Source organism: Anser cygnoides, chromosome 3, assembly GCF_040182565.1.
Source record: "Anser cygnoides isolate HZ-2024a breed goose chromosome 3, Taihu_goose_T2T_genome, whole genome shotgun sequence".
In the NCBI taxonomy this organism is placed as follows: domain Eukaryota; kingdom Metazoa; phylum Chordata; class Aves; order Anseriformes; family Anatidae; genus Anser; species Anser cygnoides.
Window position 1 is genome coordinate 5,077,842 of NC_089875.1, and position 24,584 is coordinate 5,102,425.

Consider the following 24,584-nt stretch of genomic DNA (forward strand, 5'->3'; position numbering starts at 1 on the left):
TTAGTCTAAAATCTTTCACTCCTTAACTGCTGCATGCTTTGTAAGGTACCTAGAAAATGGGGTCAGAGTAATCAACCAGCTGTTCAGAGCACAAGAGAATTTTAAAGGTCTTTTGTAGTCACATTAGTGAAAATAATATTCAGCTCATTGTAAATGAATTCCCTTGACTACTCAGGGCTAGTTTTAGAAACTTCTGTATTTGCACAGGAAGATACTGTAGCATCTGAATAAAAGCCAGGTCCAGAGAGATGCTGCGCTCTTCCAAGAAGCACTAGAGTCCTACATAAATTCATTGGTAAATGCAGCAGTCCCAGTTCTCCTCCCACTTTGCCATTTGCTGTGATTTAATACTAAAACTCCAGTGGCATTCACAATATGCTCGTTCAATATGTTAGGAAAACTCAAGCAGTGCATAGGTCACACAAATACAGCTTGGGAGAGACAAGGCTGATATTTACCAATGGCTCGGCCCTGGGCAAATCACTTCCCTTTCCTGTGCCTCTTTTTCTTCCCACTCATCATCTGCGTTGTCTATTTCGATCACAGGCATTTTGGGGCGGTGGGCTCTCCTGCCTTGTGTTTGTGGAGGTACACGTGTAAGACTTGTGCATGTCAGTGAAGTGATTTTAAAGCAGGAGCTGCGTCCAGCCGGGAGGTGATGTGAAGTGAAGGTTAGAAATGGCACATCCAGGGAGTTGAGCAGAGAAGAGGGGCAGATTGCTTGCAAGACAAGAACGTGTTTTGGCTGCAAGGGGCCCAGATCTGAAGTGTTTGTGGCAGGGAAGTGATGCTGACTATGCTCAATGACCCATCTGCTCGTCTATCTGTACACGGAAATTTAATTTTGTCTCCACTGGACTCCATTGATCTCCACAGTCCTGATTGATTTTGAGGCTGTGAAGCCTACGGCTGGGCTTGTGCTTGTTCCTGGACGTGGGACCTGATGTCATGTTCTGCTCGTTGTCTCTGCTGGAGACTCCTCCAGTTGTCAGGATTACCGGGACTGTCAGTACTGATGACCCTGATTAAAAATGTCACCGGTTCCAGAGCCACAGATCGCACGGTGTCTGGAAATAACACGGCCTGTCAGGCAGGAGCAAAGTTTTCCACCACCTGATGCCTGATCGCTCTAACCTGAACTGAGTTTGCTAGTGCCCGGCTTTTAAAGCCCTTTGTTACGAAGAGGGTGAAATGAGGGCAAATTTCTTTTTCTTTCTGGGGGTGACTCCTGCAGGTTGGTGCAGGCTGTGTTAGCCATGGGGGCTGAGCCCAAGTCCTCTTCCCCAGCACCGTGGAAACAACTTCCTTCTCCAGAGCTGTTGATCTACGACATCTCATAAGCCTTGAAACCCTAATAAATGTTTCAGAGATGCGTAAAGTGGCAATTAACGCTGTGGTGACTGATGCTCTATAAATAGCTGCAAGTGGTTTTGTAGAGGGAGTTGTCAAAGAGGACAGGCCAAAGAGGCAGAGGGCCTTTCTCACCTTCCCCGCTTGCAGCAATATGGCAAGGACATCAGAGCAGTGCCAGCACGAGGCTCCAGGAGCTCTGCAGCAAACTCAGCTGTTTGTCCCTCACTCCAGGTCACCTTCAGAAGCTGTTTCCTTGCCTTATCTCGAGCATCCTGGCTCAATGGATACTCAGATATGGGCAAAACATCGTGCCTCAGCAGCTAGCCTGCAGCTCGACCCTGGGCAGCTGAGGCATGGTGTCTCAAATGACCCTCGCGCCTGGGCAAGGATGAGGAGGGACGGAGTGGTACAAAAAGCCATGGCCATGCCCTAGCAATGTAAGTAAGAGGAAAAAAGAACCTCCTGGTGTGTCAGAGTCTCCATCACTTTTGCTCGCAACAGAAGCTCAAATAAAATTCAGTCCTTACCTCTTCAACAAGCTGCAGCATTCGGCGGGTGCTCTCAAGGGACTGGAAAAAACAGGAAAAGCCACTTAGATTTCGCAAGACAGTTTCCCTCCCTAACGTGCAGGCTCATGCTGACGGTATGTTTTTCCTGTGCTCTTTGCCTTCCCCCCAAATCAGGCCATCAGCAGGTGATGGTGATCTCCTCATCCTCGGTCCCCAGGAGGGCTCACGATGCAGCACTTCCCACCACATCCCGGGGCAGCTGCGGGCTCTAACGTATGCGCTCCCCTCACCTGTGTGGTGCAGCGGTGGTGCTGGGAACAGCTGGTGTTCCACTTTAGAAACACGGTCTGCAGTGTTCAGCTACTTTTCAGTCACCTAATTGGTGACAATAAATATTGCATAGGTTTGGCAGATTGAAGGGATCCTCAGACAATATTACATTGCTGCTTTTTGCTCTAAAGTCAGTCAAACTGATGGATGTCCTAGTACCTAAACCAAACTCATGATCAATAAATATCTTAATCTAGATTACTTAATCTGGACCAAACACGATGTTAAATTGTTTCATCTCTTTTCCAGTTCTGCTTTCTGCGTAAAGCTGACAGAAAACAGAATCAGTCCCAGAACTCCTCTGCCAGACCAGCTCCTGTTTCTGGCCGTGCCTGTCACCCACACCCAGCCCCAGGGTTCCTGCTTAGCTATCAGCCTCACTTCATCAGCAAGCTGGTCGGCACGCCGCTGCATCTCTTCCAGCTCATTGCGCATATCCGCGTCTTCCGCCATTTTAGCTGTGGGTGTGTTTGTGGAAGCTGCAGATCAAGGAGTTGTGCTCAGCTGCCTGCGAGCCTGGAAGACAGCGAAAAGGGAAAGAAACAGTGTGGTTAGGCTCCCTGAAGCACCGCAATGTGCTTAAATGTCAGTCCCCCAGAAGTGCTTTTATTACGAGTGCCGTCACCCAAACTCTTCCATTCTGGATAGTCATTCCTATACGGCACAGAGCACACAGGATTTTTCAAGGTGGTGCTTTACTCCTGTGCTATTAATCACTCTTGAGGAACAAGGATCTATTCTTACCATGTTCGCTGAGGAAAAACAAATCCTTCTTTTTTCCTTAATGATTCAAAAGCTATACACACCACATCTGGAGATTCAGGGGGCACTGCTTGGTACCAGAAGTGGGCTTCAGACCCATTTATTCTTCCCTAGAATTAAAAGCCTTAATTTGAAGGAGGTCAAGGTCAAGCCTATGCTGCTCGCATCCTATATTTCAACTGCATCGCTTGGAGGGCTGGACACTCAGCTAATGTATCTCCAGTGAAATTAAAGACAATGAAACTGCAGATTTTTATCAGCTAACGACTTGTCCAGGACACTCCAGTTCAGACTCTGAAACAATATTTACAGCTGGATTGGGTGAAGTTATCTACCTGAGCGAATCCTTCATTTCAGGTGAAAAGACTGCAGGACTTACCTGGTGCTGTCAACACCACTGAGCTCATCCTAACCCGAGATCAGGATGCAGCCCACTAATCTTCATTTGGTTAGGGTTTCTTTTTTGTTATAAATTCGAGCTAGCTCTGATTACTGAGCATGACTTGATTAAGAAAGGCGGGTCCTCCTACCATCTGTCAGGTCTTTATAACAACAACACTGGCTTATTTCTCTGCTCGATTCAAGCATGCCACATTGCAAATTACTGCTCACTGAATGTTAGATTTGTTCATTGCAGAAAAACCTAATCCCAGGTGCAGAGGAGGTGGGGAAGTTGTGGGGGACTGAGAATAAACAGCCATAAAGCACATGCCATCATGCTCAATTACAGAAAGAGGACAAAAACAGCCCCTTTCAGTAAAGCTGCTGTAGGAAAGCAAAATCCCAGAGGCTATTTTCTGTCCAGTCTTTGTGATATGTGTAGCCTTTACAAAACAAGATAAGCCAGGGCAGAGTTTGGCTCTAAAATTTTAACAATAATAACTCTTTTTAAAAGCAAATTATTTTCTATCTGAGATGAATCCACTTATTGCTTTGACAGCACTTTCCATCAGCACAACAGGAGTATGAGCTGAACAGGTACAGCTGGGTGGCCGGGATATTTCCTGGATCGCATCCTGTTTACTTAGAAATGTGTAAGGAAAGCAGACCACTCCTTGCATTTCTTCTGCAGCTCCAGCAACAAATTTACTGTTTTTCTTATCTACGAAGGGATATGTGACCTTCATGCTTTCACATTAGCCCTGCCCTCACTCATGGCTGCTTTTCCTCTTTGAAGCTACAGCAGGAAGAAATCCATCTCGGAGAGCCAGCCCTGAAGCTACTGGCACGGCATCCTACTTTCATCACTGAGCACATCGCTACGTCCTTGTCAGAAGGAGGCTGACATTCTGTGAGGGGTCACACAACGTTTAGAAGCCCAAATATATGCTGGAAAAGAAGCCCACCCTGTTCTGCCAGCTGCACGGTCACAGTGGTGTGAAGGACCAAGCTTAAGCAACTCATCTGCAGCCCCGGATGATGCTAATGTGGAGCTTAATTTCATGGCTAATATTCAGACTGATATCAGGCACTTCAAGGATGCTCACAAACAGCAGTAAATAAGCTTTGCAAAACTGTCACACTCTGAGGATTAGGAGGAAAAATTGAATCAGGAATTGGTCTCTCCTGAAGGGCACGTGAAAGAGTGGGTAGGTTCTCAAGGCCACCCCAACCTTCCCACCCTACTGCTGCACGCACATTGCTTGTTGTGGCACATCATGCAGCTTCATGTAAGAAGCTGCTCCTGATCAGCAAATGGAGCCAGCTTGGCTGGGATAAAAATAAGTGATTTTGATAAAGGACCACTGTCCAAACTCCTGTCCCACCTGGCACAGGCTGGCACTAGAGCGGTCACTGCTTTACAAATAGTGTTTTTTCACAGATCGAGGCAAAACTCAGCATTAACATATCTCTGGCACAGCAATAAAATATTCTCCTCTGCCTGGATCCCTCGCTACACTTGTGCTGGCAAAAGAGCAGCATTGATCTTTAGCAAAAGTCACAAAAATTTAGACATGATTTTGGAGCTGATCTAATTGGTGTATACATCTCACTGTGAAGAGCAGAAACCTGGTCCTGGTTTATGTCTATTTGGTAGTGTTTTCCTCACTGTAAACAGGGGATTTGGTTCAGTCTCTAAGCATATCCCATGTGAGCTCAATGATTACAGACTTGTAAGCAAGTGAAGGTGAGATGAGTGCTTTTCCTGACAATAACTAATAATGCTGTCTGCTTGTCAGTCACCACAGATAGTAAAAAATGTGCAGAAAACTCAGTTCTCAAGTAGATTCCAGCCTGACTTTTGATCTTTTACTTATTAAATTCTGATCACAAACCAGCAAAATTGTTGGGTGGTGCAAAAAAGTAACAAAGGGGTGAAACTTCTTGATTTTTCTTTGGAGTTTTCCTTTTTGGTTAATTAGAAGCATCAGTTGACATTTTAGTGACAGATGCATCCTTTTTTTGCATCAAACTGAAAAAAATGTCAGAGGTTGTAACCAGAGAGATGTTCTGTAGCAAGTGATTGAACTTGACAGGTTTATTGAGCTTGTTTGGTATTTGTAAAGCACTTAGAATGGATTGAGAAATAGCAAAAAGCATTCTTCCAGACAAGTCATTTTACATCAAGTTTTAGTCATAAACAAAAGTACCCTGCAGCAGTGCTGATTCAACTTTACTTAATAGAAAACCATGCACAAGAATCAATAAAGGTTACTTATTTGCAGACAGTATGATAAACTGCATATATGTTGCAGGTGGCTAGGAATGGGTTTAATTATTTTTTAAAATTTAGCAGTTCTAAAGGTGGACTAGGACAGATTAGAGATAAGAAAAGCCCCATATATGCTTAAATTCAATTCCAATTTCATGAAATTCCAGCAACAAACCCTGTTATCTATAAAGTCCCATAGAGAACATATTCATATGTTCTAAAGGGAATTATATCACTACAGTTAAAATTAGGTTTTCCCTCTATGATGATTTTTTTAAAATAATGTGGGGCCTATATGTGGTCCCCTTGATTTATTAGAACATTGAAACCAACGGATGACAGGAATGGCCAAGCAAAGGTAAGCGGTAGTGGAGCTGCGCTCACTGACTGCCGGATGGGCTTTCAAAAACGTGAAGTAGTGGTCTGTCTTTGGCCCGCTAAAACCTGCTGCTATTTTAGTAAAATGGGAACTGACCAAAGATTCTACTGGGGACCTCAGGGAATAAATTCCTTGTGATATTTTGCGTTCTGTTCTCATTCAAGCTGATTTGAATCAAGTATCAAAAGCCTATAATGATTTAAAAATCCCCAGTATGACTGGGCATAACCTCTACAAAACGTGCTCTTTACTTTCAATAAACTACAATTTATTTTGTCTGTGGTTACTGCAGAGGTGACAGATCAGCAAAACAAAGTTGTGATGTACTATCTTAAGGTGCTTAGATCTTAAACTTTGATAAAAAAGTTGCTACAGAAGTTACAGCCACTTGCACGCACTCAGTCAATTTGTGTTTATACTTGCAGTAATTGTATACGCAGATGCAGTTGCAAAATTTCGCAAGGATCTTGGTCTCTCTGTTTCAGAAAAGGGAAACCCTCTGGGTTCACAGACAAACATATGTAATGCTCTCTTAAAAGAAGACAGAAGTCCAAATGTTGTTACGAAAAATGTCATGTGCCAAGCCAAGGGAACGGGGCAACTTACATCAAATTCCCCTTGAGCCAGTCTTGCGTGTTACAGCAGGGCTGGCAGAGGAGCACAACAGGAGACTAAGGATTACAGAAGAACGTAAAGAGAGACTGGCTAATGGAAACGCATTGCCTATTATACTTTGAATTCTACATCTGCTAGTTTAGTAGTGCTCAGGTGCAATAAAGAATCTCATAGCCAGAACATTGTATATCCTTACAGAATCATAGTGAAGCCTAAGAGAGACCTACATATATCCCCTGAGGAAGAGAGAGACAATGAGTGACCTTTGAAAGCAAATATTTGCTTCACAGTGATATAAACACTTCAGTGCAATAAATACAGGAAAATGAAAATGCTGCAATTTACTGTGGTGAAGGCAACACTGCAATAAAGTGTTCTTTTTTAAGCACTCTCCTTGTTATTAAAGGACACATCTATTCTTCCCATGGATATTTGTAGCCAGGGGATGACTGCATTGGCGTATTCTACTAAAAAAGTCAGAGGTAGTCAATACCCCACTTTATGCTCCTTTCTTGTAAGATTGAAAGAAATTACCACAGCGCTGTGGCATTAGCAGAGCTGCAGAAAAGCCAAAGAGAGATGTTGGTCATCAAGCATCCTAGGAAGGATGTTGAGTTATTAAAAGCTGGATGCCTGTGTTACAGCTACTCCCCTTTCAGTTTTAATCTGGTCGTTGGCAGAAGGAGAAACACACACTGCCAAAGGGAGCGACAAAGTTCAGCTGTGGATAAAAGGGGTCATCCTTTCTCCCCAGGGCTGCCTTGCAGCAACTCAGAAGACTCCCTGGGTCTTGCACAAGACAGGTTCAGCCACAGGACATGGCCAGGAGCAAGGCAGCTTTGGGGATTTATAGGATCTCAAGGCACCCATCCTCTTCCCTGCTCAGCTGCCAGCATTTTGGTCATGCCTTTCACCGCCTCCTCCAGCCTTCCCTAGATGGGCTGGCTCTTTGCAGCTGGCTTATAAGAAATGTCCCAGCATTAACCACGAAGCTCAGTCTAGACCAGAAACTGCCTACTAACACCAGTAGGGAATGAAATAGCATCAGAAGTGCAAATATGCTGTGGAAAGACACATAAATACCAATATCTGTGTGTGTTGCTGACGGTTCCCCCTGAAACTGTGTTGGGAATACAGTGCTGAAAGGCAGCTTCCAGCAAGAAGCCCTTACTCAGTCTGAAACAACAGGTGGTGAGAAATTATTTGGGTTGGGAGCTTATTTGGGTTGAGCATAGCTTTTATAGATCGTGGGTTTTCAGAAATGTCCCTTACAAGCTCTAATTCTTCTGGGTTTTGACTTCTGTCATCTCCATTTCACCCACAGCTCACCACAATTAATACTGTCTGTAACAGAAATATTTCCTGCATTTGCTCTTATTGTATTTTAATTGATCTGAAAGCACTTGAAAAACAAATCAGCTACTTTTGCAATGAGGAATCCTATTTAAAGATTTTATGCTATTGTATAAAACACGGTAATGAAAAATTACTCTGTTGTTTGGATTTTACTTTTAAATAGCTCCGAAATAAAATCTTGAGGAAAGACTGCTTTTTGCGTCCCTTCTGCAGCACAGCCTATTGCCTGGATATAAGTTACCCCAAGAGTTTCAGCAGAGTTACCATTTCCAAAGAAACACCTTTGTCACGTCCGTGCTGCCTGTTAAGTGACAGAGCAGCCTCTGCCTGGGGGTACGTCAAGGTCCCATCTCCCTCCTGGTGCTCTCGCACAGCGGCTTGCTTGCTGGTCTTTGGCACAGCTCCACCACCCAGCTGACAGAGGATGGTGACAGCCTTTTCCTCCCTGTTTTTTGCTGCATATTCAGGAGAGAATAATGCCTACTGGTGAGGGCTTGACAGGGAGTGACTTTGGAAAAGACAGGCACTGAGATCTTGCACATTTGAATTCAGGAGAAACTGGTAATTCCTAGTTTGTCACTGTCTTCCTGCATCGCTTTAAACAACTTATTTTACTCTCAGAGCTTGCTTGCGTTGCCTAAAGACACGTCTCTGGAGCTATGTCAGATGCTCTAGGTGTTTGGTTGCCTGCTGCTGGCTGTATCTGTCAGCCTCATGCTGATGTCTTGGATACCCTCTGATGGGACTGCTTGTCCATGTTTAACAACTGAATCTGTCTCCCATCTGCACAATGCGGACAACATCCTTCCTACCTTGTCTTTTTTTTTCTTAGCTATGGAATTGCAGGTGTTTCAGGGCACTGACTGGCATTCAATTTGGGGATGTTTGTGCTACCGGATGAGGGCTTTGGGGTAAATGCTACCAAGCGTGATGTGCACCACTGTGTCAGAGCTTGCATCTGGCTGGAGCAAGAACACCCCCGTCAAAGGCCAAGCTGAGGATGTTGAAGTATAATTAGACAAAATTATGATTCCTGACTATTTGCTGAATGTGTTGGAAAAACTAACTGGAAAGCAGTTTTCCTACGGGCTTTTCTTGCTGTAATGTCAAAAAGCCCAATAAAATGATTTGTTAATGTGAATACAGCTACGCACCATAAATGCACTACCAGGGGAATCACTTTTTCCAGTAAACGTGGGCACCCCTGTCCCTGGCAAACCCTGATCATTGGTGGGTAAATGAGTGTGACTGCGCACGTACACGGTTGCAGTGCGGCAGACAAGTTGTGTTGACACAACCACTCCGTGCCTCCGGTTTCTGCAAATCGGGAGGTTATGAGCAATACATCCCACACTTCCTCCAGGCGCTGCAACCAGCAGCAGCGGCAGGTGGAAAAAGTTGCCGTTGAGATCTCAGAGAATAACAGGAGGTCATAAAAGAAATGCCTGGAGCCACCCTATCCCCACACAAAGCAAGGCATTGTTGTCCTGTCAGTTGTCAGACAACACTGCTGTTTTATACAGCTCCAGCATGTGCATGTCGCTTTATCAGGCTCCTGCACAGAAAAAAAAAATATTGAAATACCACAGAGCAGCCATTTTGTAACAATTTCACTTCAGAGAAATAAGAACTTGACTTTTTACCCATTTTACTGCTAATAAAACCACTTTAGAAAATAAACTTTGCAAGGTGTTATCTCTCTGCAGTCATTTCCAGAGCTATGTACCCACACATTTTGTTTCTCTCTTTTTTTTTTTTCTTTCCAACAGCAACAGAAAAACATTGCAGGCAAAAATGTTTATTCTTTCCATTTGGGAGAGCAACCACTCGGAGTGGTGGAGGTTAAAGAGAGAAACCCTCATACCACGAGTGGGCATCACGTCTGGAGGGAGCTGCTGGCAGTGCGGAGGACACTGAACAGAGACCTGGACTGAACAGGCTGCAGTGAGTCTAATTCCCTGCTCTCGCAGGTGACTGCCTCATACAGCTTCATTCATAGTTTAGCAATGTCCTGTGATTCCCAAAGTTTGTTGTGTTCCCACTAGACCTGCTAGGAGGCCGGACTCTGTTAGTCCTTCCTTGGCAGATGGACTGTTTGTTGCCCTGACCATCCTGGGAGTTGCTGGTTCCAGTTTGAATTAGTCATCTCTGGAAATGGGTGGCCAGAACTTCACAGGGTTTTAAATGAGGACATAAGCATCGCTCAAAGGGCTTAGTGCTTCCCCTTCCCTCCAGGAGATACCTGCTCCAAAATACCCTCCAACCTCACTTGCCATTGCATAGCTGGATCTTGCTGGTGGCTCAGGACAAGAAATCCAGGTATTAGTAGAGAGGATTAAAGAAAATGTTTTGATTCCTAACAAAGCTATTTACATTCTGTGGCCAGAATCTGTGAGAAAAATAAAAGGAATCCGCTCAGCTGCAGGATGAGATTTCCAACTGTGTCACGATTTTCAGTGAAACTGACACCCTAAATTTGCTCACGTGCTCCTCAAAGTACTCACCCTTGCTGCAGCAATGACAAGCAGCCAGTCTCTCTTCCCTTTGATTATAGTCCAACCTGGATTTCTTTATGCTGCTCCTAAGCCACTAAATCTGATTAATGGCCAATTTTAGAAGCTAGGGATGACAGTCACGCCCCATTTCAAGTTGGAGGAAGTTTCACCACTGCCATGAGCAGGGTCGGACTTGCAGGTGGGGCTACCAGCTGGCAGCGTGCTGCTAGATCCCAGCAGCGTACAGAGGATGAACAGTGGAGCATGTGCATGGGGGTCTGTGTGCGAACATAACACTGCTGTGTCTGGAGTCCTAAATGCTTTTGAGACAGATTTTAGAGACTTTGCCAGTCCCCTTCTGTTTCTCTTCAAAAGGTATCAGGTAGGTGGATAGACAGATTGATAGATGAAGTATATATAAATGTATAGAATTGAATTATTGCAAGACATTTACTGAAAGATCCAGGAGACAGTGAGAAGCAGGAAAATTCTGTGGCAGATTTTCCTGGGAAGGACAGGGGGAGTTCCCACCAGGCTGCATGAGGCCCGCTGCATTTCTTCTTCCTGGGTTTCTGGAAAGAACAACACTGTTCCCTCTGCACAGTCTTCTCAGGAGTGCACAGTGCTCCTGGCCCAGCGCCCTGCCTCCATCTACACATCCAAGCCTCTTCTGTATCTTCTGGTTTAAGTTAATCATTGCCTCCGCTGAACATCCCAAAACAAAATGATCCGTCGGTGCGAGGGCTGGAATCAAACCTGTGCAGTGCCAGGGAAATCAGTGCAGGACAAAGGCAGGCGCATGTTTCCTGGGAAGCCAAGCGGGACTGGCATCCACTCTTGTCTTATGGCACCAGCGCCCACATGCACCAAAGCGTTATTGCCCCTTTTCCTCGTTATTTTAAGAGTTGTTTACTGTCCATGACTGCTAAGTACCGAGGTTTGGCAGGTGGTATGAAACACCTGCTTTCAGTGGGCTCAAGGAAAGGGGCTGGTCACAGCGTGGGATGGTGGTGGGCAGTGAGAAACAGTCTGTTCACTCACAGCTCCCACGGAGGGCCAGAGCAATCTGATTCAACCTTATAAAGTCACAGCAATACAGACAATGAACCGTGCCTGTGCCTATTAACTACCCCCTGGTGCTGCAGTTAGCGTGTGAGTCAGGAGCACTTAGCTACGTAACATGTAATGCGGCGTGAGAAAATTACAGCAGCTCAGCCCTGTCTGCTCATTCTTTTGCTTTCAGTCCAGCCAGTGGGGATGTTTTGCAGATCAGTGTGGTGCAACCAACTTGCTGCTGTGGGTTTGTGTTCCTGGGTGATGGGTCTCCCTCTCATTCTTCATAAATCAAGGAGCAGACTCTGTGGCAATGGAGAAAGCAAGCTGAGCTTCTGCAAGAGAGCACTCAACATGAGTGTTGTTCAAAAGGCTTCACTCTTCATCGCCTCAACCCGTTCTAAGTTTGCCCTGACTTTGCAAAGTCCATGTAAAATACCACCATGTTGGAAGAGTTACACATCCTTACATTATGTGCAGTTTGAATCAATGGCAGAAAATGTAAGACAGCAAATTTCTTAGAATTACCCAAGAAAGCAGACAGACAACTGGAAAAAGAAATTTTAGGCTAAATGGATGATGGAAAGGAAGCCCTTGAGTATTACAGGAAGAGAAGAGAGCACATTTGCATTGGCCTCCATCAAGAAGCAGTGATGAATTCTGATGAATTTTGTGGAAGTCTGCAAGTCAGGGGGAAATTTTGTGGTAATTTTATTTAATTAAAAAGTGATTTTTTAGATTAATTGGATGGAACAATTAATAACTCAGTCATTAAAACAGTCACAGAATTCTTAATTTGTTTGTTAAAAAATAATTAATTTGGTGCTGTTCCTTCTTTACAAACCTTGGTGCTTTTAGGCTGAGACAAGCTGTGAGTGAAACTAATTTTTTCAAGCTTAGTAGGGAATGGCTGGAGATTTTGGTAGCCAGGAAAATATGGAAAGAAATTTAGTGGAAAAAAAAAAAACGCAAAAAAGGTTGGCAGTGAAATAATTAACACCATGAGCATCAGTGTTGCTGTAGCTTTGATTTCAAAGCAATAGACGGGAGTGAGGTGGTGACAGTGTTTGTTACAGGCTGTCAGCAGACTCAGGAAGACAGCATTTCATTTCTTTCTGTGTGGTTCCTATCTGTAAGGTTATTTTGCAGTCCCCGCCCCGAGCTTTATTATACCAATAAGGAGTTACTTGTCGTATGCTGAGCAGGACTTGATAACCATGTGTTGGTTGAACTGGGTGCTGCAGAAGCCCTACTCCCTCACTCCTCAGCATTCAGTCTTCTTTTTATGATCTTTTTACCCTCCCAGCACCATTGACACCTTGTAAGTGCAATATTGCTTTGCCAGTGAAGCACTCGTGCACTTGGCTGCAGGGACAACAGGCTGTGGTCTCACTGTGGATTTTCTGGGGAGGTTTCACTGGCTTGCAGTGCCTTTGGGTGGGTATTGAAGCACAGCTGCAATGCCAAAGGGCACCTTCCTCTAGCAAGAGATGGTCCTGTAGACTCTGACCTATGCAGATGTAGCTTTAACTTGAACAGAAATGAATGAAAGGCAACTAATGCATCTATTGCTACATATAAGCATTTTAACAGGGGAATACTATTCTGCGTGCTTCGATCAGAAGGTTATTAGGAAGGTAAATAGACAACTTTCCCCTATAGGCTTATACTTGTGGCAAACAAACCAATTCATCGTGTTTATGATATTTATTCCTTCCCTTCATTTCTCCCTGATGGTAAATGGGTGGCCATGTTTCAGCCAAAGACCCAATATATTTTTAGCAGAAAGACTAAATCTTCTTTAACTAAGTTGTCAGAGTCAAATCAGCAGCTGACAAAATATAAGCATTATGAAACCAGGCTGATGATATCTGTAGAATGGGATGTTTGTCTGGGGAAGGGTGATTTTTTAAAGTTCTGATGAATTCAAAGAAGATGTTGAAGAAAAGATTGCGTTCTCTCTCTGTCCCTAGGTTATAGCTGATTATTCATGTGCTTTTCTTTTTCAAATGAAAGAGACAGGGCCTCGTCTTTAATGACATGATTTCATTGCCCATCCATCAATTTGTCTGTCTGTCCATCCATCTGTTCGTTACATCACATGGCATTTGAAGCAGGTACCAAGAAAGAAGGGAGCTTGACAACGTGAGTCTTTCCCTTGAGGCACGTACCCATTTCTGGTAAAGGCACAGTGCCATACGTGAAATAGCAAAGACGCAAGAGATTATAGGCCTGAAGCAAAGCCCTGTTGTGTCAAGGGACTACTATCCAAAATATATCTGAGATCTCCTGAGAGTTCAGGAGATCTGTACCTCTCCAGTATTGACAGAGGATTTTCTCTAGAGCAACAGAGCTGTAATAATGGGCAAACAAAAAAAGAGGATTGGTCTTTCCCAGGGCGCTCAGAACTACCCCTGAGTATGTTTATGCTTTGCAGACCAACAGCCATGCTCTTGGCTCAGGATTCATCTCCTGCCACATCCAGGGAGGCCCAGCCCTAACCCCGGCTCTGCTCTCCTCGACTTCGTGCAGTAGTCCCCACTGGGGACTTAAACTGTGGAAGTAGAAGTTAAAGAAAGTCTGAGAGCTCTGAAAACTTACTCCCTTTCAAGGAAGAAAAAGTAGTAGCTACAGCCACATTATAAAAAAAAAGGACCCTACTTGGTTTTTAACAACCCTTGTTCTCTCTTTACATATAGGTGATACATAGATAAACACATGAGTACGAAAAACACAGCTGGCACAACATAACGACACAACACAGTACTTTTTTTAAATGCACTTTATGTGGTAAATAGGCTTGGGAGCCCATTTTTAAACCAATAAACCTTTTACAGATCTATGTATTGTTATTTTGAGGCTCTATTATAGTGTCACAAGGACTAGAAATTCTGCTACCGTTAGACAGCTCATCTCCCTGAAGCAAAGCTGGACCCCTGACCCGCCGACCCCTTCCAAAAGCCTGTAGTTTTGCAGATGCCATTCAGACAAGGGAGAGGAGCTGCTGCTGCCTTCACTGGGCGTGACTGGGAGATGAAATGGGAAGATCCTAGTGTCATATCCACTGTGCGTTGCTGGTGAATGTTTATACCAAAAACAATAAATTGGAAATGACTGTTTAAAATGTATACTTACAATGCACTTGCAATTGTACAAGTCAAATATTGAAAGCATCTGACATTTCTAGGCTAAGCAACAAATTATATTAGCCACAGGAATGCATAATAGCACCCCACGGATATGCAAAACTTATTCACTCATTTGCAAAGGCCACTGCTGCTTTCTGATTCACACCTACAACTAATGCCTGGCTGCTACTTATTTCCCAAGAATCAGTAATATAAATTCGAAGAGGCCAAGGGCACATGCACACACTGGCTTTCCCCAATGCAGGCTATGAGAACTCCTCATTATTTATTACAGGCTCGTGAGGCTGATTTAGAAACCTCTCTTTCCTCTGAAGTCCATTTCAGCCTTCACAGGCTGATGAAAAAATCCAACACGCTCCTCCAGTGCACCGAAGATTACCCAGACTTGCAGGCGAGGATTTAGCTGTGCTAATACAGGAGCACAACTTCTGTCCTTTTTTTTCCCCTTTCTTTTTTTGTTGACCAATCAACTCCACAACAGGCTAGATTGTGCCTCAAGGGCATCGCTTTCAGCCACGTGATCAGCAGATTAACAGAGAGGCTGCAAAATCCTTTCCGCTCAAACTGTTTTAACAGAGGATCAAAATCTTTCTCTCTGTGTAGGGATTTTTATTTAGCTAGTTCTTTTTATTCAGTTTGCACATGTTTGTGAGGGAATTAAGGCCTGCAAAGGCATGTAAAATGGTCTGTTCTGGTTTCTAACCTTTTCTCTTCAATCTGTATATTTCAGTTCCATGTGGGAATGTTGTCCCTTCCCTGGGTCTTACAGCTGCATTGTTCTCAGTTGAATCTAGTAAGCCCATAGATGATGGCCCTGAAAGGTCAAAGCTTTAAAATGTTTTGCAAATCTACCCCATTTCCCCTCTGAAGTTCATATTCTCATTAAGGGAGATGGATATATTGAAATAGGCAGTGATACAATTTGTACGGGAGAGGCTTGGGAAAGGTGTGAGCTGGGTGAGTCCTAAGGAGATGTATGAGACTCAGAGGGCTCTGCCGAGCAATAAACCACAGGATTAAATTTGATCATGTAAATAAAATAAATGACAATTGACTGGTTGTTGGCCCCAGCAGCCTGGCTATCAGGAAGCCGATGTGCTAACTACTTTGCAGCATGGAGATATATGGGGAAACCTTTAATAATCAAAGCGCAGATCTCCTCCAAGGTATGCAGATACAACTACTGCTGACGGTAAGAGGGGACATTTACCCTTTACCCATTTACCCTTACCCTGCATTTACCATTGTAGCACAGAAGTGTTTTTACTGGGGAAAAGAGTGCTTAAAAAAAAAAAAAAGCAGACTGCCTTACGTTCATCTAAGGCGTGAAAGCACTGAAAACACACCTGGAGCTACGCAGAGTGAGGATCACATGGGAAGGTGTACACACAGCATAGCCAAGCGGATTCTTTGGCTACGGCATTTGTTGAAACAAAACTAACCCACTTGCTCAGCTGACAGACGACGAACCACAGCAGCATGCTGGGATGAGAGCAGTTCATGTACAAGCAACAGCAATGGCAAGAACAAACTCAGCACAAAAATAAGTGTTGGCATTTGAGAGCAATCACAGTCTGGTCACGAACAAGTCACAGAATTCAGCAAATAGAGGATTTCCCCTGCATTGTGCTTGGATATTCCCACAGTCTCACTGTCAATATCCTACAGCTCCAGATTTCAAGCTGGGGAGCAGAATGTGTGCAACACTGCTAAGGGCAGAGGGATTTTGCTTCACTGCCTGGCAATGAAAGCTCCAATTCTTTTTCATTTAAATCCATAAACCTTTTTCTGCCACCACTGGGAGCTACATGGGGTGACTTTGGGCCTCTAAGACCAGAGGAGTTTAAATAGCCGTGCCAAAATGAAGGAATAAAATATTCCTTGCAATGGGCGAATAGTCAAAGCTGATCTGATTTTTTCTAAACATTTAAATGATTGTTGTTTTACATCAGAAAAATGGGATTTGCCTTCCAACCTCGACCTTCATAAGATTCACATCTATTTAGATGTGCACTCAATCACCTGAGCATAAACCCGGAGAAGTTCTGAGTTTCAGCTGAGACAGTCTGCTTTTCTAGCCTTCTAAATGAGAGCAGAGCTTTTCCCAAGGACAGGCGACTGTCAGCAGTGCTTCCTCCAGAGCATTGCAGAGATGACTCACCCAGACTCAGCCCCCAGCAGCCTGGGAGTGAGAGGCACCGTTGCTTACAAAGCTGCAGCATGACAAGGACCACACCACAGGGCAAAGTGGGACGAAACTGGGGATGTACAGTTCATAACACTGAGCACATCTGGCCCAGCACAGTCTGTGAAATGAGGAAATGTCTAAGCAAGAGGGACAGCAGCAGACATCCTCCCAAAAGGTGCATCCAGCAGCAGTAAGTGACTTCTACTTACATCCCCAAATGGGGAGTTGGAGATTGGTACACTGTGTCTGAGAGAGCAAAAGTCAGAAAATAAGGAAACTGTCCTACAAGGTGCTTTTCCCCTCTTAAGTGGCCATGCGGTCGGTGTTCAGTGCAAGGCAACACAAGCAGATGGTGCACTCAAGTGGTTTGCTGGAACTGATCGGGACATGGTGTGTGTCTCTTCCCTGAGGCCCACTCAGAGAAAGCCCTCTTCTCAGGTTTTGATAGGAATGCGCTTTTCTTTCACTATCAGCCAAAACCCCTTCTGCAGATATGTTTGAGGATTTTTAAAAACGGGAATGTTTTGAAGACATGAACAGTACTTGCTAATGAAATCCTTCTTCAGTAAAATAAGTTCTAATCAAGAATATTGACCTCATTTACTATATATTTATAGATACTACTCCTGTGAGTAAAGGCAGTAGGATGGGGCATGAACTCCACTTGAATGTAACCCAATTTCAATCTAAAGCAATCATTGCTTTCTTGTGTTTTATTTAATGTAAATTTCTGGATGAAGAATCAGCAAATCTTCATCCTGGACCTAAGAATAACATGAGAACTTCACGTTGGATACAGAATTTGATTTCTGTAAGCAGCATTGCTCAGATCACGTATTTCACATTGAACTGCTTTCACAGGGCTGACACTTATTTCTCAATAAGGGAATGCAAAGAGGGAGATGGCTTTTTCCTTCACGAAACCCCAATAACACATACTGCAGAAAATCTATGCAGTGTAAGAGATCGTGTAGTGCAGCTGCTGCCTGCACACTTAACCCACGGGTAAACTGGAGACCACAGCTTTAAATGAAGTTACCCTCTCAAGCTTTGAAAATGCATCTAAACAGCACATCTTGAGGACATCTAGCCTGGACACATCTGGTAGGATAAAAGTCCTTTGTTCAAGCAAATGAAAAACAAAATCCATTGTTGAGAAAAAAAATACATAATTTATGTCTCTTGAAACAATTAATGCCTTAACACAACTCTGTAACTGTAACTGTGCCCCTGTAAGCATGGAGGCCAGTGACTGATAGCCAAACCATTGTTTGAATTGCCCCAGGCTTAGCCCTTAGCCCAGGTAAGACGTGCATTGGGCAAAGACAGCAAGCATGGCCATGGTCACAGCCCTCGGGTTCTCTGCCCTCCTCCCTCGTGTGATGAACTACCTACATGCTAGAGAAAGAGCTGCACTTCCAGGTGACCTTGAGCTCAAGAGAAGAACAGGAGCAAGAGATTTATTTAAGGAGCTTGTGGGAGGGGCATGCTCTATTTTTAAAGAAAAATAATCTATTTGTGGAGTTTATTACACTCCTGGACCTGGATGGCTGCCAAAGAAAAAGGAGCACCCTCCTCCTCAGAGGGATATAATGCAAACCCTTCATCAGCCTTCACATTGTCTGCAGCACCTACCTGTTCTCACTTCTAGTTCAGGCTCCGTATTGAGTAATCATGGTGTGTTTGCTGCATTTCTTGAGCCTTCTTTGCTGGGAGCTGCTGTGTCAGGCTGGGGGATGAATACAGGCCATGCAGAGACTCACCCTAAAGGGTGCCCAGCCCAGGAGCTGTGCTGGAGGCCATTGCAGTCTGCCTCAATTAACTTTGCACTCGTAATGACAGCCAGCTCCCGAGCTGCCCTTGGGGCTCCTCTGCTCCCCAGCAGCCCCACCAGCAGCTGGATGCCTTTCCCCTCTCCCACTGCTCGCAGCCAGACCCACAAATCCTCCCTGCAAATGCTGCTTCCGAGGTTGCAGTGAAGAGGCTGAGAAGGTTTACTCTGTGTCGAACACAGTCAGGAGTAAAGCAGGGAGGGCATACTGCAGTATCCATCTTAATATTTGATGCAACGAAGCCCTCTGCCATGGGGATTTGCTCTCAGCTGCCGCAGCGTGTGCAGACTGCTGCAGGAGCTGGCGCTGGAGGCCTGTGGGACCCAGACAGCCTCTCTGGGCAGCAGAGGGTGCAGCAGGCAGCGGGCAGGGAGAGGGGGCAGGGTTGGCAGCCCCCATCTCCCTGGGAGAGGAGCCCTACAGCTGTTAGTGAGGTTTTGTGTTCTGCCATGATTCTGTTCAGAGCCCAGATGCAGAGAGGAACAACGACAGGCTGACAAATTATTTATTTTCTTCCCTTTTCCCTACATCCTCCATTCCTTGCCATGAAGCTGCCTAGAATCCAGGTTAAGTAACGCAGAAGAGCAGAGTCACAAAAAAGACTAATTACATTCTCGGGTTTCATTAGACGTTGAGGGTAATCTCTGTCAGAAACTTCAGACAGGCCCTAGATGAACACAAACCATCATCGATGCCCGGTAGACATCTGGCAGCAGTCTGTGAGGCAGCCTTAGCTTCACTCTCAGCATTTTAGGCACCTCAGAAATAGAGGCCATGATTTAAAACTTTGTCCTGGCGTATGGAAACAGCTGTATCTGTGGCTGATACTGGCAAATGTGGAAAATTACTTTTAGATGAATTCTGTATTTAAGAAAGCAAAGCCAGCTTGCGAGGAAGTGCTCTATACTTCTATTTTTTTCTTCACTGCTGGAAAGCAGGGAAGTGCCTTGGGCTGCATGAACTAAACCATCAGCTGGGTTCATTGAGGGAAGCATTTAAAATCAGCAGATCTCTTCTGAGGACTTGCCATAAGAGGCTGGAACAAGGCTCTCCCATTGTAATGGAAAACTCTAAAGATCCTTCTCCTGTCAAGCTAAGGTGAAAAAGAAACTCCTGCAGGCCTTTTCTCAGAGGATTTGATCTCACTTCTGCTGAAGCAACAAAGTCTTTCTTATGGACCAAGTGGTTGCAGATTCTAGCTCATAAATCTCATGTCTTAGTAGATCCTTGTCTAACTATAGATATTTATTCATAATGAAAATTATCAATATTTATTCATATTTAATAACCATTCTTTGAAAGCAGAGATTTCCCCTGTTCAGCAATATCAAATAATTTCCCCCTTTGGTAAAAGGGGGCAAGTTCTCAGAAAGAGAACTTTCTACTGAAACATGGCGCTTCCTGGGCGGCATCACAGCATGAGCCTGCCCCATCCAGCCACCTGTCTCCATCATAACTCATGTCATCTTCTGAGGAATGCATAGCATTCTCTGAGGAGGAAAACAAAATAGACCAACCCATCAGTCCTTGGTAAGAAGTTGATCAATGTCAGGAGTGAGATCGTCCACTAGATTTCTCCTAGTTATTTTAGGTAGGTTAGTGAAATTTCTGATGCTATAGGAATCCTAGTCTTTGGCAAGCTTTCCTATTCCAAACCTCCTCTGACTCAAAACAGGATCAAGAATTAAAAATATACCCCAAAGCTTAAAGAGTCTATTGTATTTCCAGGACATTTCAATAGGCCTTAAGCTAAGCACTAATACAAGCTCACAAATAACATCAGCACAACAAATACAATGTTTTATAGCACGGATATGGAGATCGGAGTAGAAGCCATATATCTTCACCTTATTGTATCCCAGTGTAACAACAAAATTCATGTGAAGGCTTGCCGCTAGAATTAATAAACATACTGAACTGCAGAGCTGGAAGCATTAGGTCAGGAGCAAATTAACGTAATTGAGGCAGTGAAGCTTGACTAAGTAAGGCATGTGCCACGTCTGGGCTGCCGAGAAGGCTCCTTCATTCACTGCTGATGAGCACTTGGCCTTGGCTAGCAAAGGTAGTACTGGTGAGACATGAAGATGGCCTGTCAGGACAAGCGGCCTTCTGAGCCAACACAGAATTATTAGGAGAGCCCTAGGTGTCTCTGCCCAAGAAGTTACCAAACCCAGAGCCAAATCCGAAACCAGCGTTGTGTCACTTATACCCACTTCAGAGGAAAAGCAATGAGTCATTAAGTATGCTCTCTCCTTCCCCCTACCTTGGAGTAGGGGTCTGACCACGAGGATTTACTGCCTTACTTCTTCCAGACATAAAGACCATAACCACCTGGGAGCACTATCGGCCACCTACTAAAGGCCTATGGGCAAATCCATGGAAATCCATGGCATAAGCAGCTTCTTGCACAGACCCAGGAAAGAAAAGAAGGAAGGAGAGAAGGCAGGAAGGCAAGAAGGAAGGACAGAAGGACAGACGGAAGGAAGGATGGAAGGACGGAAGGAAGGATGGAAGGACAGAAGAACGGAAGGATGGAAGGATGGACAGAAAAAAGGACAGAAGGACGGAAGGACGGGCGGAAGGACGGAAGGACGGGCGGAAGGACGGAAGGACGGAAGGACAGAAGGACGGAAGGACGGAAGGACGGAAGGACGGAAGGACGGAAGGAAGGAAGGAACCTGTCCTCTGAGCGTCAGTAGTTATCCACTCCTGGAGAGCAAGGGCAATCTCAAACCATGATCAACTCAGAAACTAGACGGAAGAAGATCCTAAAACAAGAGCATTTCAGGTATTTCCAAAATCACCTCCCTGCAAGAAGCTTGGCAATTTCTTCTGACTAATACATAGCCTCGGACCCTTGATGTACCCTTTTGCAGCCATTGCAGTGGGTGCTTTTCTCCTCTGAGAGCCTAAGACCAGAGCAGGTACCCAGAAGGCACCATGAGGGATCAACTACAAATGTGTATCTTGATACAAGTAAAATAAATAATTCAGTAAGACCATCTGTATTAAAATATGATTTCTCCAAGTGTTTGCCTTTTTAAGGAAATATGGTCCTTTTTGAAACAAGGCACAGCATTCACTACTTCAGCCTGTAAAACGTTCAAGGCCATACATCTTTATGCTTGATGCTATTTCCAGAAGAGACAGGAACCCATATTAGAGGCTGCCAAGCACAGCTTCCATATTATCCCAGACATCTAATGTGTCATCTCCAGAAATGGCTCATCCATGGTAAGGCCAATCACTCTTCATCTGCTTGATATCACCCAAACATGAGATGTAAACATTTCCCACTTTGACTATATTTCCAGCTCCAAAGCTATGAGACTAGAAAAGCTTTTTTAACATCTCCAAAGCACAAGCAACAAAACTTTGTCCTCTTCTCTCTCTAGTTCTGATTGTATATCAGTATTTCTTGGCTCTGCAGTCTATAATCAGTCTAAATGCTTTAAGGGGGTTGGACTAAACAACAGTACAAATGTCATTGAGCAGTATAGACTCTTTGGCAGGAGTTAAACTAGACTTCTGCCAGATACATAGACAGACACAAGTAAGCAAAGAAACAAACAACCAAAAAAAAGTTTTCAATTTCCTTAGAAATGTGCAATACACTGATTTTATAAACTCATCAAATAATGATCAAAAAGCTTACTAAGAAGATTAAAACTCTTAATTTCATAGATAATGGAAGCTTTGCAGAAAATGAAATAAAGCACAGGTACTAAAATTATTCTTAACCTTAAATTATTCTTAACCTAAAATTATTCTTAACCTTTTTGCAGCATTGATAAAAATGGTTCCTTTTCTATATTTGCAAATATATTTTATATATATAAATATATATATTCCTTTTCTATATTTGCAAAGCAAATGTGCATTTTCAGTGGCTAGAGTTCGGACTACTTTGTCACACTTTATGCACACATGCTTGTTAATCAGCTACTAAAATAAATGCTGTAGTATTACCTCTGGAGGGAAGTTGTGTTCTCTTTGGTATTGGAATAGGTAGAAAGTGGGTTAAAATTCTCATTTAAAATACTGAATTTCCCCCAGTACTTCACATTCTGAGCTTTCAAGTGTTAACGTGTAATGGAAATGTCCTCATTTCGGAAATGCCAACTAGTTTAAGCAGTAATGGAGATACATACAGAGTGAGTAAATGAATTATGAAATAAATTAATTTCAACAGCACTAGTTGAAGAATGTTTCTATTTGCTGGTCTGATTTATTAAGCAGACAATTTTTCTGCATTCTATTTGCTTGTCTCTCAGTTACCTATAGATAACATCTATACTGAAATATAATGCCACAGGACACAGCAACAGTACAGATTAGTAAACTTGACTGGTAGTTTACTCAAAAATCTAATTAATCACAAGCAATAATTTTATCTACAAGAACAAATGCTTTCTTTTTCACATAAGCAAAAGAGACAGTATTGCTTTTCACAGAGGCAAGAAATGTTTGCAACTCTTTTCTTCAATTTATCTTTTATTAGGTATTAGAAAATCTCATCCTTTAACATCTTACTCCCTTCATTGTTAACCTTTATAAAGTTAATTCTTCACATGGTTTTACAATGTGCTTTTCATAAAAAATGGTGCTTATCTTTTGCTTTTTTTGTGAGTTCTAAGTAGAAAACTTCAAGAACAGTCAGAGATGTTTGCAGTAATGGCCAGCTAAACTGTCATCTGACCTAGAAAGAGAACTTCTTGAATCACAAACACAAGTGAATGGCTTAATTTCCTATGACATCTGCAGTTACATCTGGACATTTCCCTTTGGTCCATCTGTATTTGGCAGTCCTGCAGTGTGTTTAATTTGCTCAAAGAATGCCAGATTGCTGCTGACCGTTACAAGTCCACATGCACACATCTTCTCTTCCTGTGAAGAGAGACAGGTCCTGACAATTTCAATAATAGATTTTACGTAGCAGATCCCAAATCTCTATCTCAGGTCAATGCAGCTCACCTCTGGCTTGAGAGGTGAGCTTTTTGATCTCATGCTTCTGTGTGCTATGTCCCATCTGTGATTCTTGGGCATGAGTTCGTGAAAATGAGCTTGTCAACCAGGCAACAAAAACTTTTTATACCTCACTGGTTCAAAGCCAGTTTTGCAGTTCTTCCCCATATTACAACACATGGCAGCAGAGAAAGTGATTTCCTAAAATTCAGATTGCTTTTGTTTCAGTATCCCCAGCAACTTAAAATATTTCATATAACTGCATCATACTATAACACAGCCTGCCTGCACTTGCCATTTGTTGCTCTGTTTCACTCATGGCAGACCTGAATAGCCTGTCATCTTCCTTTAGGAGGCCTTTTAACAATGTTAAAGCTTCTGTGGGGGAAGTTATAATCCAGACAAGCTAAATCGCTATCCTGGATATTCTTTGCTCAATACGATTCTTTGGGGGCAGCATCTCTTGTGACTGTTGCTGGAGACGGTTGCTATTTCTGCATAGCTGAATGTGGTAGCTCAGCTGAGAAAATGTGACCAACATACCTACAACTGCAGAGCTGCATTTTTAATAGCATCCTCCTGATGCCTCAAAATATCATTTCACCTGACTCTTTTAGGACTTTTAGGGCTCCTATCAAAAATCTTGTGGACCAAATTACACAAAGTAATAGTTGCCAAAGCATCATTTTTTTTAACTGTTTAATTAAGAATATTCACAGTGAGCAATTTCTGGATTGAAACACAGGCTTTACACTGTTGCCGCATCTGCAGCCTTTGCACACTCAGCATGGGAGCAGAAAGCCCTTGTGCTCCGCACATGAAATTGAAGAAATGCAGCACTGGTGGAGCTTCAAATGTGTGCAAAGAGCAGGCTGAATATCTAGAAATGATTTTCTCTAAAATGATTCAGCAAATAATTTCAAATGAGAAGGAAGTCAAGAAAAA

General features: G+C 43.6%; 2 protein-coding genes across 5 annotated transcripts in view; one reads left to right on the top strand and one right to left on the bottom strand.

Annotated features, from left to right (window-relative positions):
* PAK5 (p21 (RAC1) activated kinase 5) overlaps positions 1–24,584 on the top strand; it is a 312,051-nt gene that overhangs the window by 53,041 nt on the left and 234,426 nt on the right. For 2 of the 3 annotated variants that reach the window (XM_066995369.1, XM_048060795.2), the window contains exon 2: positions 9,727–9,927. The gene's annotated coding sequence lies outside the window, so the exon portion shown is untranslated. The remainder of the gene's footprint in view (positions 1–9,726; positions 9,928–24,584) is intronic. The other variant, XM_066995368.1, reaches the window with a different exon arrangement.
* SNAP25 (synaptosome associated protein 25) overlaps positions 1–24,584 on the bottom strand; it is a 62,526-nt gene that overhangs the window by 26,982 nt on the left and 10,960 nt on the right. For both annotated transcript variants that reach the window (XM_048060825.2, XM_048060826.2), the window contains exons 2-3: positions 2,574–2,708; positions 1,881–1,922 (exon numbers count right to left, since the gene is read on the bottom strand). In XM_048060825.2, the coding sequence (XP_047916782.1) occupies positions 1,881–1,922; positions 2,574–2,645 (114 nt within the window). In that variant the 5' untranslated portion in view covers positions 2,646–2,708. The remainder of the gene's footprint in view (positions 1–1,880; positions 1,923–2,573; positions 2,709–24,584) is intronic.